Raw genomic sequence first — 18,021 nt, 5'->3', positions numbered from 1 at the left:
TGCCGGCCGTTTCACCTTGCGCAGCGAATTTGACTGGGTCCCGGGCTTCTGCCACCCGGAGTATCGGCGTATAACACGCAGGCAGGGTTTAAGCTTGCAATTTTAGTTTTAAAACTGCGTGTTATACGCCGATAAATACGGTAACCATTTTTGGCCTCCAAAACCCCACCCCGCACATCCATTTTTGGCAAAAACAGGGCACACAGAGGGTTTGGAAGGCCTGCAGAGTGCTCCTGGGGGCTGGAGAGAGCAAAAATGTCACTCCTGAGGGATTTGGGAGACTAAAAACAGACTCGTTTTTCACCCATTTTTTGGAAAAAACAGGACATGCGGAAGGCTCCTGAGGGCTGAAGAGAGCAAAAACCGGACGCACAGAGGCCAAAAACTATTTTTTCTTGTTTTTCTCTTTGAAATCTCGGTGCGTCTTATACTCCAGTGCGTGTTATAGTCCAAAAAATATGGTACTTAACAACTGTACAATTTACTTAACAATTGGGGATGTAAGTGGAGGATTACTTGTACATATATTTGGCAACCAACTCATATTTATGACCCGCATTTCAACCCTGAACTACAATTATTCTCTTTTATTGGTAAGGATAAATCTGCCAAGTGATCTCTTGAGATTTTTCCCCTCCTGTTTCCTTCACAGCTGTTGATTTCCATGAGCCGATGCATGGAAGGCTAGCTATAGGATCTCAGATTGCAGAGGAGATGAGAGATGCCATGGGCAGCAGGCTGGGGCTCACGGGCTGCGCCGGAGTGGCCACCAATAAAGTCCTCGCCAAGCTGGTCTCTGGGACCTTTAAACCAAATCAGCAGACAGTTCTTCTGCCTGAGAACCGGCAAAACCTGATGGCCAGCCTCGATCACATAAGGAAAATACCAGGTGAGCTGACCTTGAGTTTTGAAGATAAGTGTCAACTTGCAAAGCATTCCTGGCCTGCTCTCGAGTTGCCATAGGCAAGGGGGATGGGAAAACTGATGAAGCAGCACAGCAGCCACAAACAGAGGCACATTCCAGGTATCTTTCTATTTTTAACTTTTAATTTTTACCTTGTCTTGTAAGCCGCCCAGAGTCCTACGGGATTGGGCGGCATACAAATCTATTAAATTTCAATTTTCAAATCTCTTTCTCAAAGCTGTCTTCCAGGATACCCATAGCAGCCAGTGGAGTGATCTCTGTAGCCCACGAAAGTACTCCGGAGAATGTGATTTATGACACACCCTGGGGAAAGGGGGGAAACAGGGTTATAATTGAGCCGTAAATTACGTGGGGTCAGAGTTGGCTTCACTTGGATACTTGCCAACATGTTGCTGCTAATCAATAACTGGATTTCTTTTGAAGCTTGGCTAAAAGCTCATGATTTAATTAGGGCCTCCATCAGAACCCTGACAATAAGATTGGACTGGACTTGAGAAATATTACAGCTTTTTCAATATAGGCTTATTTACATTTCATATGTTACATGTCACTCCCTAGATCAGGGGTGTCAAACTCAAGGCCTGGGGACTGGATCCGGCCCACGGGGTGTTTAGATCTGGCCCGCAGCACCGCCCTGAAAATAGTGAAGGACCGGCCCATGGTGCCTGTACCAGGGAAAACTGAGCTCTTTCGCTGGCAAAGGGTTGCAGGAGGATGTCGCAGCTGAAAACGGAGCTCGACAGCCCATTTTCAGTGGTAGAGTGCTCGGGCCACCACAGGTAACCCCAACACGAGTGACGTTGAGCTGGCCACGGCCACCCCGAGGACGAACACAATACTGTTGTGGCCCTTAATGAAATTGAGTTTGACACCCCTGTTCTAGATGAAATTAAAATGAGAACCTTTAATGAATATTGTGCTTTAATATGCACATTTTAAGATATTTTATGAATTGGTGTGATTTTGTTTAAAGTTAGAGTGAAGTGATTGTATTGTTAATATCTTTGTGCTAAAAAGGGGGGGGTCACTTATGTTACGTTTATTTGATGTATTTTGTTAACTTGTTTTGTCACTCCCTTTCCCCTTCGTGTTAATTTGTATTTTAATGTATGATGTCTTAAGTTCCTCTTCAGGTATGAAAGCCACTGAGCCATGGTAGCTCAGTGGTTAGAAGGCAGTACTGCAGGCTAATTCTGCCGACTGCCAGCAGTTCCATTCTCACCAGACTCAAGGCTGACTCAACCTTCCATCATTCTGAGGTTGTTAAAGTGAGGACCCAGATTGTTGGAGGCAATATGCTGGTTTTGTAAACTGTTTAGAGTGGGCTGTAAAGCACTATGAAGCGGTATATAAGTCTAAGTGAGATTGCTATTGCTATTAAAACCTAATAAAGATATTATAATAAAAAAAGGAAAATACCAAGTAAGATGGGAAAACAAACAAACTTGTTTTGGCTTTGATACATGCTTAAAGGTCCGTGATGGCAAACCTATGGCACGCATGCCACATGTGGCACACACAACCATCTCAGTGGGCTCATGAGCCATCGTCCCAGTTTAGCTCCTCCTCACATGCGTGTGGCCAGCTGATTTTCAGGTCTGCCACGCATGTGCGGGGGCAAGGCACATGTGGGAGATTGTGCACATGCGTGGGGTGAGATGTATGCAAGGGGGAGGGGGCATGCATGTGCAGGGGGTGCATCAGGCCCCTCCCCACGTCCCTTTTTGGTCCCAGGAGGCTGCAGGGAGCCTTGCTAGGCCCAAAATGGGGCATAGGGGGTCACACACGCATGCATGGGGGGAGGTGCAGGGGGTCGCATGCACATGTGTAGGCGGAAAGAGGGGTTCATGTGCTCATTGCATTATGAATGCAGGTTAGCCATTACTTATATAGGTGAAAGAAGAGAGCAGGCGCTCTGCAGTTCTGTGTGAACTACATTTTAGCCCCTGTGAGAAAGATTTGTCTGGTAAGGTGCTGAAGCAAACTATTTTTTCTCGTGCAGGGATTGGCTTTAAAACAGCAAAGCGTCTCCTAAATCTTGGGCTCTGTACTGTGCAAGATCTCCAATGCTGTTCAGCTGAGATTCTGGAAAAAGAACTGGGGGTTCCAGCTGCACATCTCATCCAGAAGCTCAGTTGGGGAGAAGACCATTCTCCGGTTGTCCCATCAGGAGCTCCTCAGGTAGAACCGAAAACAGTAGCTAAAGATAAGAATTGCCCTATTCTTTATGTCTGAGAATTCTAGGCCAACTGGGGTTTTCCAAAAGTGAAGACTACAGCTTCTTGATTTATCACTCAGCAAAGACTAGGTTTGTATATATCAGACATCAGAGAATTGGTGGTCCCAATCCATCCGCAGAGATATCTTGAGAAATTTTGTCCCCTATAATTGAGTGAAGAGTTTCATTTCTAAGGAAGAGTTCCTACATGCCCATGTATTGGACTAAACAATTGTGGTTTGTTTAGCATGGGTTTAGTGGTTGCATGAACAAAGTTGTTGTAGGTTTATAAGACATAGTTTATAACACTGCAGGAGGACGGGGGAGGCGCCAACGTTGCAACGATACAGACGTGTGGTCTCGATGCTCCGTGACCACAACTGATACTTTTGCCGCTGGGAGTGGGGGTTCAATCAGCCCTAAACCGTCACGCAGAGACGGTGAACAGGAAGAATATGTCTTGCTGACCTCAGGGACATCGCAAAATCCCTGATCGATGCAAGAGAAGTTCTTCAAGCCAGCGACAAAAAATCCAGCCAAGGCTGTGATGAAGTCGGGGCGGCTCCAAAACAGAAGGATATGGAAAGAGAAAGTGTTTCCAGCTGGTGAGGAATTTTTACCATTTTAAAAGAGACTGCCTATAAGGAACATAAGGAAACTGGATATAAATTGTAAACAGTGATTTGGAAAGGAGGATTAGAAAATTTTGTTACTAAATATTATGGATGTTTAGCTAGAATAGGACATAAGGATTCAGTGTTATTGGAGGATTTTAGAAATAGTAAATGAAATGCCAGTATGTGGTTATGTATTAAATCTTGGTATATTTTATGATGAAGGACGTTTAAACATAGTCAAATGAAAATGGCGGTATGATGATGGTAACATGTATAAATATCTGAGTTAAAATACTTGAGTTAAAATGAATTATGCTTGATGACTGTGGAAGAGATGCACGAAAGCCTTTTGTAACCAACTGATACACTTTCTACAGTATGTAAAGAAGGAAGATTTTATGTGTTGTGTTCGCTTTGAAAAAATAAAAAATAAAAAATATTTTAAAAAAACAATGCAGGAGGACATAAGTATTTTTAAAAATTGAAAGTTCCATTGATGTTTTGAAAGAATGGCCAATGTGCCTTGATCTAGGACTTAGTATGCTGGGAAAGAAATTAGGGTTTATTCAATAAACCATAATTAAACCACAGCTTAGCATAATAAAACAGATCTTTTTAAAATACATAGATCCTTCCCCTACAGCTCCTCTTTGTTAGAACAATGATTATCTTATTTTATTTTAATAAGAACAGAGGATTAATCAGAAATATATCTTTAATGAACCCAATTCACTGTTTGAAATACTGTAATATAATTTTGTGAAATGATCCTCTGAATTCTTGAAAAGGAAATTTTGGAGGCAGAAAAATCAGCTCTGAATTTACAAATACATGAATGTCTGTTCTTTATGTGGTTTCATATAATGAATTATTATATTCATTGTTTTATTTTTAAACACTATATCGCAGTCTCTCAGTGATGAGGACTCCTTTAAAAAGTGCTCTTCTGAAGCAGACGTTAAGAAGAAAATTGAAGAATTGCTCACTAATCTTCTAGAAAGGTAATTTTAACTTAAAACAGTTCCGCAATATTTGGGGTCTGAGCAAGATTTTGAAACTGGGAGCTGCATTGTGTATGTGTGAATATATAAAATGGGTGGAACAGTGGCACAATGAGATCACAAGTAAATATTCAGTCCCTTTTTTAGTTACTTGTATATTAAACACTTCAGATTTACACACTTTTCTCACCAGAGTGGTTCCTTCTGGTGGGGTAGTAATCCTTTGTTAAAACATTCATGACTGGGAGAGACATGGGAACAAGGTCAGCCAAAGAATAGGCAGAGCAACTAAGTCAGCCAATGGGAGCTTAAACATGTCTGAGTCTGTGCAAAGAATTGAAACAGAAACTTAAGCAGTCTGCTTCTCTGAGAACTAAACTAGCAGTCTGTCTGGGCTTGTCTGCTGAAATGAAACTAACTGCTTGTGTTTGCCTGTAACTCTCCTGCCTTGTGTTTACTTGGAAGAACCACCTGTTGGTATTGTACATTTATTCATCTATTCTTATGTATATAAAGAAGTTAATCAATTCAGTTGAATCAGTTATCTGTGTGTGCTTCTGGATTTGAATTTATGCAGCAAACTCTGACATCCTTGATCTCAGCTGGCCTGGCAGGAACATGAGAAAGGATCATCTACAAATCTTCAAAACAATGTAAACTTCTGTTCTTGGGGGAAGGATTGTCTCCATATTTCTTGAGCTACGACACAGACCACAATGGAAGGGAATTATACCTGGCATGTACCAGTTCAAGCCAGTATTAAGCAATAGCAATAGCACTTAGACTTGTATACTGCTTCATAGTGCTTTACTATCTTAGCAGTTTACAGAATCAGTATCTTGCCCCCACTAATCTGGGTCCCCATTTTACCAAACCTGGAAAGGATGGAAGGCTGAGCCAGCCTTGAGCTGGTCAGGATCGAAGGAATCAAACGCCTGGCAATGTGAACAGAGTTAGCCTGTAATACAGGGCGGGTCATAACCTTTTCCTAGGGGGTCACAGCAACACTTGTAATAACAACACAAATAATTCATACACCATTCGAAAGCCCATCAAAAACTGAGTTTATTGACACGATTTAATAGTCAGTATGACCACCATTAGCCCTTCGAACAGCATTCAAACGAGGTGGATAAGAACACAACAAATCTTCAAACAGTTCCGTTCGATTTTCCAGATTTTTCAACACAGTTTCCAAATTCATTCTCAAAGTTTCAACCGAATATCGATTTTGACCTTGCTCCTGAATCATCAGAGCTTCCACTTCATCCTTAATTATGGCCCCAATGTTCTCTGCCGGATTGAGATCTGGCGAATTGAGATCTGGCTCCAGCATCGCGAGCCTCTCGAAAGGCAATGCATTTTATTCTGTCAATGATCCTTTGTTCTTCCGAATCGAATTTTCCAGCCATTCTTAAAGCAAATTTAATAGCTCATTCAATTCAGTTTTTTATGGGCTTTAAAATGAGGTGTCGCGGAAGTTGTAAACTGCTGTCGATCTTGCTGTGACCCCCTAGGAAAAGGTTATGCCCCGCCCTGTACTGCATTCTAACCACTGCGTCACCATGGCTCATTCACCACTCCACAATCTAATGATCTCTCTTACTGCTTCATTTTGTTCTACAAATTGTTCATTTAGGAGGTTATACTTTGGTGGTGAATTGCCAATTTGCATTAATGCTTGATTGCCTTTCTAGATGGGGAGGGAATCCTTCTCCATTTCTTGAGCCAGGCCAGGTTGAAATGTAGAAACGGTAGACAACGTTGGTTGTTGATGGCTCCATGTTTTCAACAGGTTGTACAAAGATGGCAGAAAGCCCCATACCATCAGATTAACCATCCGTCAGTATTCTGCTACCAATAAATGGTTTAATCGAGAGAGCCGCCAATGTCCAGTTCCATCTCACTTGATCAAGAGGATCGGTTCAGGTATTTATGTCTCATGGGCCTTATTTTTCTCTTTTGACTTGATGTCCAAGAGAGTTCATGAATATATTGCTTCCTCCCACCCTCTCTCATTCACATAACATACAGCACTAGACTAAGTATATCAACTTTTCTAATTGACCCCCTTCAAATTCCTTAGGATTGCAACTCTCAACATTGCTAAGACCCTACTGCCTTGGAATTCTGGGAGTTGTAGTTCCAGGTTCCACCACAAAACCGTGTTCGACTAAAGGGCGCTCGACGAAACCGCGTAGCTGACGTCATCACAGCATGACAACAGCGCGGAGAAAAAAGCACGCTGTAAACGCTAAACCTAAAATTAACCCCTAAACCTAACCCCCCTAAACCTAATCCTAAACATAACCCTTAGCCTAACCCTAAACCTAACCCTAAACATAACCCTTAACCTAACGCTAAACCTAACCCTAAACCTAAACCTAAACCTTACCCTAAACCTAACCCTAACCTTTAACCTAACCCTAAATCTAACCCTAAACCTAACCCTAAACCTATCCCTTACCTTAACTTGAATCGGCTTGCTTTCAAAGCACTATTTAAAGCGCCCTTCTTTCTCCACGCTCGCTGTTGTCGCCCTGCTGATGACGTCAGCGACGCGGTTTAATCGGGCGCGCTTTAGTAGAGCGCAGTTTTGTCGTGCCACGGTAGTTCCATTCTATCTAGTGGGTTGTAGATTGCCCATTGAAGTCTCCATTTGAAGCAGGTCTCCATGTTACTCATTTGGGCATTACCCCAGACCTGGTGCTCCAAGAAAGAGTGAGATCCTACTTTGGGAAGTCCATTCCCTTATTTAATGAAGCCTTGTCCCAAATCCTCATTGTTGTCCTTGCCTCTATCAGCTTTTTCCCTTCTCAAGTTCACTGTCTCTTTGCCATAGACATCCTTCAACTTCTTCTACATCTTTTCAATTCCAGCTGACCTGGATGCTTCATGTAAATTAGATCAGCCTCCTTACTTGCTAGGGAATGTCCATTCTTAAGCTCCTTAAACTTGGAGAAAAAGAATTCAGTTTGTCAGATGCCAGCAAGTTTCAAGTCCTTTGGAGCTTGGAAATAATCACTACTCAAAGGCATTAATTGTTAGTCACCATCTTCCCAGGGCGATTCTTAGAGGTTGGAGTTCTTTGCTGATTTCACAATTCAGTTCAGTTCAGTTCAGTTCACTTTATTTGTATGCCGCCCTTTTCCCTGGGGGGACTCAGGGCGGCTCACAGTTCAAAAGGGGTGGGGGAAGGACAAACAATTTACAACATAAAGCATTACATCATTTAAGAACTCAACAGTCATACAATTCGAGTAGGGGTTAGAATCTTTAACCCCAGGCCAGCTGGGATAGCCAGATTTTAAGTGCGGCGTGGAAGGTCTGGAGGGTGGTGAGGGTCCGGATCTCCACGGGGAGTTCGTTCCAGAGGGTCAGAGCAGCCACCGAGAAGGCTCTCCTCCGAGTAGTTGCCAGTCTACACTGGCTGGCTGATGGAATTCGGAGGAGGCCTAATCTATGCAATCTTATCGGTCTAGTGGAGGTGATTGGCAGTAGGGACAATGTTGATGTCCCAGCTATTTCTTGCCTTTTAATTTCACCATTGAGGAGTCCTTGGTGGTCTCTTGAGCATGGTTGGTCTCTGAGCTTACAGACATCACATTATCCAAACTAGGTAACTGTCAGGATTCCAAATAACACACCCAACGAAAGAAGACCCCAACGCTTGAGTTTCCCCAAAGTTGCATTTTATTAGAGATGTCATATTGGTGTCAGCATTCCAAATGTCATCCAGAATTAAATCAGAATTCAAGGCATAACTTTCATCAAAGTTCCAATTTAATAAGATAGACATGTTGGTACAAACTGTGGAAACCCAAATCTGAAAGCTCGACCCACGAGGGAAGGAACCTAGTTACATCTCTAAACTTAGGAACCGCCTCACCACATTGTTCCGCCATCCATCCTGCAGCTTCCCCCTCATTCATCCCTTCTTCCATTATCAAGAACTCTTCTCTGTAGGAAGGTGGGGTAAGAACCTGTTGGGTCATTGCAGGTGAGACTGGACTCGGGGGGGGGGGGTGTCAATCCCTAGGTTGGCCACTGGCCGGTTATCTGCCATGGTGCCATCTGCTGAGGGGGAGCAGGTGCCCACTGGCCTCTCTCCCATCCATGACCTGGGAAAGGAACCCATTCTGGAGTTGCTTGAGTCATAGATTGCAGCTCAACCATTGATGGCTGGCTAGGGGGGGGGGGGGTTTGGGGCCAAGGCCCCTCTGCTGGCTTGGAGGATTTTCCCATGTTGATGGCCAAGCAGGTGCCCATTGGCATCTCTTCCATCCATAACCTGGGGTGAAAGCCCAACCTGGTGGTGCTTGATTCCCAAGCTGCAGCCCAATTATCAGTGGCTGGCTAGTGAGATTTGCTGGCCAAATTCTTGCTGGCTGGTTTGAATTCCCCATCCTGATAGGGAATCTATCTTCAACTCAGTTGCAGGGTAATGGGTCATTTCATTTATCGCTGTTTGAAAGGAGTCAAAATCTCCACTCCAGTTTTTTTTCCCCGAGCCTTGGCTGGGGAAGGAGAGGATATACACTCACGTTTAGCTGCAAAAGTTGGTCTGGGAGGTTCCAATTATCTTGTCTCCTCCAGCCGTATGTAGAATAAGCCTTTCCAGCCCCCTCTGGTTGCATTTTTCCAGACACTATAAATCTTCAAACAGAAATTCCTTTGCAGAGAAGCGTCTTGTCAATCGGCTCATTTTCACTTTCGCTGATATTTTACGTTGACTGGGTCAGTCAGTGTTGGGAGTCAGCACCCCGTGCCAGGGTTGCTGGTGATTTATTTTAAAGGGAGATTCAGGTAAATGTCAGCGTTCGACATATCATCCAGAATTAAATCAGAATTCAAGGCATAGCTTTCATCAAAGTTCCAATTTAATAAGACAGACATGTTGGTACAAACTGTGGAAACCCGAATCTGAAAGCTTCCTGGGTTTCCACCCAGTTGAAAGTTCAGAACCTTGCCCCCACACCCACAAGTCCATCACATGGTCCAATCTTCCTCTGCCATGCTGGCATTTCCACCCATCTAGTTCTGGTCAGGTGCAGAGGTGCAGAGACAAAAGATGACCTTGGGCTTCTAGAAAGGAATGTTTTAGTATGACAACAACACATTCTACAATTCTACTCCTTACTATTCCCCCTCCCAATTACTACACTAATGAAACATCATAGTAAAATAATAGAGATTGTGGCAGACCAAAGATTCTACAAGGAATATGACTGCAGGCCTGACAATTGGCACATCTGGGAAAACCCGAATCTGAAAGTTTCCAGGTTTTCCCTACCCAAGTGAAAGTTCAAGTCCCTGCCCAGAACCCACATGTCCATCACATGGCCCAATCAGGCACCATCCAAAATGGGAGATGCCTCCCAGCCATTTTATCGCAGCTGCTGGGCAACGTGTCCTTGACTCTCTGAGAAAGGAATGTTGTTTAGACTATATATCTCCCATACTCCAAGTAATCCCCCCTCCCATTCCCCCACAGTAGAAATTGTGGCAGGCCTGAAGGCCCGGTGTAAGAGACGGCTTCCAGGTCTGACAGTAACATCATCAGGGCACTAGCAAGAAAACAACCAATTTCAGAGGGCACTCATTTTCTTGGAAATTTCATCAATGCCTAAAAATCCCACCAATTTCTGTATTGCTCCATTCTTTTGTTATGCAGAGTTGGAATTATTTTTTTTTGTTTTCTTCTTGAGTAAGAGTCTGCTTACGTGATTTTTGTCCTCCATAATTTATTCCCAGGAGACGCCAGTGTAAAGGCTCAACTCGTTTCCATTCTTATGAAACTGTTTCGAAAGATGATCAATGTTGAGGCTCCATTTCACCTGACCTTGCTGAACATCTGCTTTTCCAATCTTAAGGACCCACCAGCTTCTTCCAAGGAGTCTATTCAATTTTATCTGAGTCAATCGTCACCTTCTTTAAGCTCCAACAAACTTTTTCACGTAAGTTCGACACTTCTTAATATACATAGAGTCCTTGACTTGCAACCATTTGTTTAAGGTGAAAGGTAAAGGTTCCCCTCGCACGTGTGTACTAGCCATTCCCGACTCTAGGGGGCGGTGCTCATCTCCATTTCAAATCCGAAGAGCCAGTGCTGTCCGAAGATGTCTCCGTGGTCATGTGGCTGGCATGACTAAATGCCGAAGGCGCATGGAACGCTGTTACCTTCCCACCAAAGGTGATTCCTATTTTTCTACTTTTACATGCTTTCAAACTGCTAGGTTGGCAGAAGCTGGGACAAGTAACAGGAACTCATTCTATTATGTGGCACTAGGGATTTGAACCACTGAACTGCCAACCTTTCTGATCAACAAGCTCAGTGTCTTAGCTACTGAGCCACCATTTGTTTCGTCTGGTCCAAAGTTACAACAACACTGAGAATAGTGAGTTACAACAGGTCCTCAAACGTATGATTGTTTGCAGCATCTTATTTATTTATTTATTAGACTTATATACCGTTTCATAGGGCTTTCAGCCCTCTCTAAGTGGTTTACAATTTTTTTTAGCAAATTGAGTCAGCAACTTGCCCCCACAGTCCGGGTCCTCATTTCACCCACCTCGGAAGGATGGAAGGCTGAGTCGACCTTGAGCCGGTGAGATTTGAACCGCAGAACTGCAGATCACAGTCAGTTAAAGTGGCCTGCAGTACTGCACCCTAACCACTGAGCCACCTCGGCTCTTCGCAGTCTTCACAGTCACATGACCAAATATCAGACCCTCAGCAACCAGCGTGTTATTTACGGCAGTTGCAATGTCCCAGGGTAATGTGATCACCATATGCAACTGGGCATCCTTTTTTTTAACTATTACCATCAGGCAGACGGTACAGGATAATAAAAACAAGGCTGAAGAACAGCTTCCATCCCAGAGCAGTAACTATGTTGAATTCTACTGTATAATGCAATATTAATGCAGTATCAGAGGTTTTCAATTCAGTTGTGTAGAGTGTGAAGGGCGTGTGTTTTTGCTTTATTTTTTACAGTTTTCTTATGTATGATGTACACAGAAGATGGCATTTAATTTTGTTGTACGAGGTGCAATGACAATCAAGTAAACTTACCATATTTTTTGGAGTATAAGATGCACCTTAGTTTTTGGGGAGGAAACTTGGGGGGGGGGATTGCCTCTGCCTACTAGGTATTCATCTGGCTAGAGTCTTTAGCCCGCTCCGCTTTAGCACATTAGTTTGCTAGTTGTGAGTGAGTGCACTGGCCTTGTTGGGACTGATAAGCAGCTTCTAAAGCACAGCTGATTGTCGCAGGGAGGGAGCTCCAGTTAGTAAAGCAGGTGAAGCGCGGAAATGGTAAGACAAGTTAGCAGCTGTTCCGAGTTGCCATTTTGGGCTCCACGCCTCGCATTTTCAGCCTCCAAAACGCTCCGTTTGAGATCTGTTCAAGGCTGCGGGGATCGCCTGAAGCGCCACGCGCAAAGGCCGAAAATGTGATGTGTGGAGGTGGCGATTGGCGGCGACGTGCTCTGCCGATCCCAGCAGCCTTGAACGGGTCTCAAACGGAGCATTTGGAGGGTGAAAATGTGAGGCGTGGAGCCCAAAAACGCAAGCCATTGTCTGTGGCAATCTCTGAAGCCAGGAAGAGGATGCATGGAGGCCGAAGGGTGGGCAGGACTACATTCAGAGTATAAGAGGCACCCAAATTTTCAGCCTCTTTTAGCGGGAGGGGGGAGTGCATCTTATACTCTGAAAAATACGGTAAACTTAAACCTTGCCCCTTACTTGCCACAGTTATTAAGTGAATCACTGCTGTTGTTAAGCTAGCAATGTGGTCGTTAAGTGAATCTGGCTTCCCCATTGACTTTGCTCCTCAGAAGGGGATCGCCAAAGGGGATCCCATGACAGTGATGGCTACTATGAGAGCTCATTATGTAATAATTGGATAAGCTGAATTAAAGAAATATCTTGATTTTCAGTCTTGCTTGTCTATCTGTCCCCACCCAGAATTAACAGAGGTGGATGGATTGGTTTGCTCCTCATCCATGACACTTTTACAGATGTCTGGGTCTGTTCCTTCCTACTTTTGGGTTAATACGCATTAAAAATACAAGAGTACTTGAATACATATATTCAAACATGTAGATACTACAAGAGGGACTCACAATTTATCCTGCATATATGATTGTAGAATGGTGAGGACACAAGATACAAGAACTCTTGTATTTTTAATGCGTATTAACCCAAAAGTAGGAAGGAACAGACCCAGACATCCGTAAAAGTGTCATGGATGAGGAGCAAACCAATCCATCCACCTCTGTTAATTCTGGGTGGGGACAGAACCTAAAGATGGAGTTCTCACCTCACAATCAGGAGGCTGTGAGTTCGATCCTCGGTAAAGGCAGATATTTCTCTCTATGGGCATGTTGAGAATATATCTGCTGAATATAACTCCGCATTGGTGCCAGGAAGGGCATCCGGCCAGTAAACACTCAGCTCCATTCAGTTGCCCAGCCTCCACCCTACAAGGGATTATGGGGTTGTTAAAAGGAAATGATGATATGAATAGGATAGGATAGAATAAGATAGAATGGAAGAGTTGGAAGGGGCCTTGAAGGTCTTCTAGTCCAACCCCCTGCTTAGGAAGGAAACCCTACACCACTTCAGACAAATGACTATCCAACATCTTAAAAACTTCCAGTGTTGGCGCATTCACAACTTCAGGAGGCAAGCTATTCCACCAATTAATTGGTCTCCAAAGTGGGGTGTGGGACGAGTCACAACTGGGTATTAACTCAGCCCTTTTGCCCAGAGACTGAAGTAAATCTTGAGGCCACACCTCCACTCCTCCTCTTGACTTTCCCCAGATTAACCTCAGTCTTCGGCCCAGAAGTAGTATTTTCCTGACTCTCCCTTCACTTCGAAGACCTAGTTTTCAACAACTCAACCTTTTATCGGGTCACCTCTCCTCATTCGTGCTTCATCTGTTGCTAGCTTTCAAGCGGTGCCGCTGCGCTAGCACAAACCCCAAGCGGCTGGATGATTGCGGCGGGGGGGGGGGGGGGGGGGGGGCAGGAAATTTATCCTTAGTTCTAAGTTGGTTCTCTCCTTCACCAGTTTCCACCAAATGCTTCTTGTTCTACCCTCAGGTGCCTTGGAGAATAGCTTGACTCCCTCTTCTTTGTGGCAACCCCTGAGATATTGAAACACTGCTATCATGTCTCCCCTAGTCCTTCTTTTCATTAGATTAAACTATAAGATTGTACAACAATTCTCTCTTGTATGTAGTTTAAATAAGTTCTCATTTGCTACGTAGACAACAGAAGACAGAAACTCAGAAAACACGAGGATGGAACATCAAGGGGAAGACAGTGATATTTTATCAGGAGAGAGAACCACAAGATGTGTCCAATCTCAACTCCACACTCCTTGTCTGCCAACAGCAAGTGATTTTCAGTGCCCAAGTCCACTTCTTCCTGCTGGAATAGATTACGATGTGTTCAACCAGCTTCCAAGTGACATTAAGGAGGAAATAATCTCTAGCCAAAAGAAGGTTAGGGATTCCACAGGGACTTTGTGGAGCCAGGGAGGATCTGAACTAGAGGAAAAACCACCATGCCATTCAAAAGCCAAAATAAGCTCCATTTCCTTACATTCCGGAGACCTTGGTCAAAGGACTAGAACTTTGGGATTGTATGACATTGCACCCACCAATGAAGAACCACCACCACCAGAAGGGCAGAACCCCTGTGGAGAAGGCTCTTCCCAAAACCATTCAAGCCAAGGATCGAAAGTGGCCCTTCCTCCTTCTGTAGACCCCAAAACCTTTTCGGAGCTGCCCGCAGAGATGCAGAAAGAACTGCTGGCTGAATGGAAGAGTCAAAAGCGTGTTTCCAAAATGCACGGCAGCAACATTGCGACGCTTAAAGGAACCAAGAAAGGACAGGCATCATCTCCAGGGTCCAATAGTTTACTACGCTATTTCAAACCAAGATGACTTGTCATTTGTTGGAGAGACTATCCTTGCAGGTCAATTATGTATCTGGAGATAGAGCTTTCCTTCAGCCAAAGGTAGCTAAGGTGATATGGTTTAAGAAAATGGGGGGCAATTTCTTTTTAATGCATCTATATAACTTCCTCTCCAGAGATCAAATTTTCAAAGAATAGCTGCCCAGGATGTCTTAAAATCAATTTGGCTGGAAAATTTGACAAACTGTCCCTCCAGATATATTGTAACTGTATCAGGGTGGGAAAGCAAAGTTCACATGTGCACGTTTGCAAATGAAACAGACCTCCAGTACAATGTTGACACTTTGGTTCCTGGCGCATGAAAATGGGTTTCCCACCTAAAATAAATGTCCCTTAAAATTTGAAGAATATGTAGAGAGGCAAGGGAAAGGATGTTGAAATACAAAGCAGTCACAGTAATTTTTCTCCATTTTCTTAGTCATAGATGCTAGAGGCTAGGGCACCATCCTGGTCTACTTTGATCTGTGTAGACTTCTAATCTAATTGCTAGCATTCTTAGCGATGGCCCTACTGGATTGAGAATCCTGGGAGTTGAAGTCCAGACACCTTAAAAGTTGCTCAGGTTGAGAAACACTGCTAGAGGGTTACATATTCTTGCCAATGGAAGAACAATAACACATAGACTTATATACCACTTCACAGTGCTTTACAGTGCTCTCGGAGCAATTTACAGAGTCAGCCTATTGCCCCCAACAATCCGGGTCCTCATTTTACCCATCTTTGAAGGATGGAAAGCAGAGTCTGGTGAGATTTGAACTGCCAAATTGCAGGCAGCTGGCAGTCAGCAGAAGTAGCCTGCAGTACTGCACTCTCACCACTGCGCCACCACGGAAGTACTGCATTCTAACCACTGAGCCACAAGCAGAGTGAGGCCATAGACCTAAGAATACATGTAATCATCCAGATTACATGAGCCTTTTTTGGGGGGGGGGGTTGGCTCCCCCTCCCAAAATGGTTGTGCCACTTCAACAAACATTTTAGAAAGCAAATGTGAGGCTGGGAAGAAGTCAATTGTAGGTATTTGGGGGGAAACCATAGATGTGGCAGTTAGATCGGTCTTCAGAAAGCTAGGTATTATTTTCTGTGGTTTGGTTAATCAGTGAATCTGCTTCCAGCTGCATTTCAAGAACAGCAGCCAGGAAAGAGCAGAGTGGCTAGAAATATGAAATACGAATGGTGGACATAAGCAAATTAGAACAAAAAGGAAACATGTTTCTACTCTTTCAGGTGCCCAAGAAAAAAAGCCAAAATCAAATACCTCTCTTGTATTCAAATTTCCACTTATGTGAGAAACATGGCTACCTTTTCCATGTCTAAGCCTATGTTTTAACCTGGGGAAGTGATCAAGAGCTTAGCATTGGCAGTGGAAAAGGTCTCTTCTTCCCCCTTTTCTTGTTTATTGCTAGATTCTAAAGGTAAAGGCTCCCCTTGCACATGTGTGCTAGTCATTCTTGACTCTAGGGGGCGGTGTTCATCTCCGTTTCAAAGCTGAAGAGCCAGCACTGTCCGAAGATGTCTCCGTGGTCATGTGGCCAGCATGACTCAGCACCGAAGGCACACGGAACACTATCACCTTCCTACCAAACTGGCTCCTATTTTTCTACTTGCATTTTTTAACTGCTTTTGAACTTCTAGGTTGGCAGAAGCTGGGACAAGTAATGGGAGCTCAGTCCATTATGCAGCACTAAGGATTCGAACTGCCGACCTTTCTGATCAACGAGCTCAGCATCTTAGCCACTGAGCCACTGCGTCCCATTTTTTTTTGTTCTAGTGCAGTGTAAAGCTCTTCAGATCCTCCTCTTCCAATGTTATGCTCTTTAGGTAACCTTGAAGCAAGGAGAAATTTTAGTTGTGTCTACTCCTTATCTGAGGTTTGGCGCTACCTGAAAAGCCACGGTGGCCAAAATGTGTCTTACGTGAATTTGGATGTCATGATAGGTAGTCCTCCACTTAGGACTGTGATTAAGGCCACAATTTCAGTTGTAAGTCGTGACAGTTCTTAAGCCGGTCACTACGGGGCCGTGTCCAACTTTACAGCCTTCTCTGCAATGGTCATTATGTGAACCCAGCAGTTGTAAAGTGAACATTGATCAAGCAAGCCCATAGTTTACTCTGGGGCATTTTTTTTGGCCAGCAACCAGAAGTAAATGCCTGATTAGCTAAATGCACACCGGGTTAACACACCGTCACAAGAAAGGTTGTAAAATCAGTCACAGTGAGCCGGTAACCACTTAACAACTAGCACAATTTAACAACCCTAAGTTCAAGTTCAATTACGGTCATAAATCAAGGACTTGTGATGCCTTTAATCCTTTATATCAGGAATTGGCAACCTGAAGAAATTGCATGAAGCGCCTGCCCTCTTTTTTTGGCCTCTGAAGCTACTTGTGACCATAACTGCTGGAAAACCAGCTGAATGACTCCCTGCCACCTTGAGATTGGAAATGCCACAAACTGACAATCCCAAAGGTGCTTTTTCAGGAGGCAACTGGACTTTCTTGGTTTGCTTGTTTTTCCCGTTGAAGATGTTTCACTTCTCATCTTCTGAGAAAGCACCTTTGGGACAACCATGACCTGGATGACAGAGAATCTCTACAGATCTTTAGTTATGCACTTTGGGATGAACACCTTTTGAATGGTGTGGGAGTAGGAATGGATTTCCAGAGGGAAAATTGCAGCCTATAGGAAACAGGAGCACTACTCAGGTGATCCTGAGGACACAGGTATATACCTCCAAGGGTTTCAAAGACCCTCTAAAAGGAGGCAGATGAGCAGCTGTCTGCAAGAAATATACTGTATTTTTCGGCGTTCCTCTTTTTTGAGGAAAAAAGGTGCGTCTTACACACTGAATACAGCATTTCTGGCCTCCCGAAACCCCGCCCCTTCACCAAAATGGCCATGCATAACCTTTAGGAGTCTTCCAGTGTGCTGCGGGCTGGGGAGGGCACAAATGAGCAAAAAATGGACTGTTTTTTTGGTTGTTTCTCCCCCCCCCTCCAGCCCCCAGGAGCACTCTACAAGCCTCCTAAAGGCTGTGCATGCCCTTTTTCTGACAAAAAATGGGCCCATTTTCATGAAAAACAAAAACGTTTTTGGGAGGTCTGCAGAGTGCAAAACCTTTTTTTTTTTTAATTTGCCTCTTCAAAATCTTGGTGCGTATTATACTCCGAAAAATATGATAAATCCTTCCATTCCCCACCATCCAGTCAAAGTTGAAGAAGCTTTTTGGATCAAAATCGAAACGTTTTCAACAAAAAAAAAGTCCCTTC

General features: G+C 43.9%; 1 protein-coding gene across 7 annotated transcripts in view; it reads left to right on the top strand.

The window, feature by feature from the left end:
* The window catches only part of POLI (DNA polymerase iota), a 29,601-nt gene extending 14,162 nt beyond the window's left edge, over positions 1-15,439 (top strand). For all 7 annotated transcript variants that reach the window (XM_032213503.1, XM_032213505.1, XM_032213504.1 and 4 more), the window contains 6 exons: positions 653-889; positions 2,928-3,106; positions 4,670-4,761; positions 6,557-6,690; positions 10,516-10,718; positions 14,040-15,439. In XM_032213503.1, coding sequence (XP_032069394.1) covers positions 653-889; positions 2,928-3,106; positions 4,670-4,761; positions 6,557-6,690; positions 10,516-10,718; positions 14,040-14,720 — 1,526 coding nt within the window. In that variant the 3' untranslated portion in view covers positions 14,721-15,439. The remainder of the gene's footprint in view (positions 1-652; positions 890-2,927; positions 3,107-4,669; positions 4,762-6,556; positions 6,691-10,515; positions 10,719-14,039) is intronic.
* The last annotated feature ends 2,582 nt before the right edge of the window (positions 15,440-18,021 follow it).

This window comes from Thamnophis elegans, chromosome 3, assembly GCF_009769535.1.
Source record: "Thamnophis elegans isolate rThaEle1 chromosome 3, rThaEle1.pri, whole genome shotgun sequence".
NCBI lineage: Eukaryota > Metazoa > Chordata > Lepidosauria > Squamata > Colubridae > Thamnophis > Thamnophis elegans.
The sequence above is the reverse complement of the archived record's forward strand: the minus strand, read 5'-3'. Positions and strand labels throughout refer to the sequence as shown.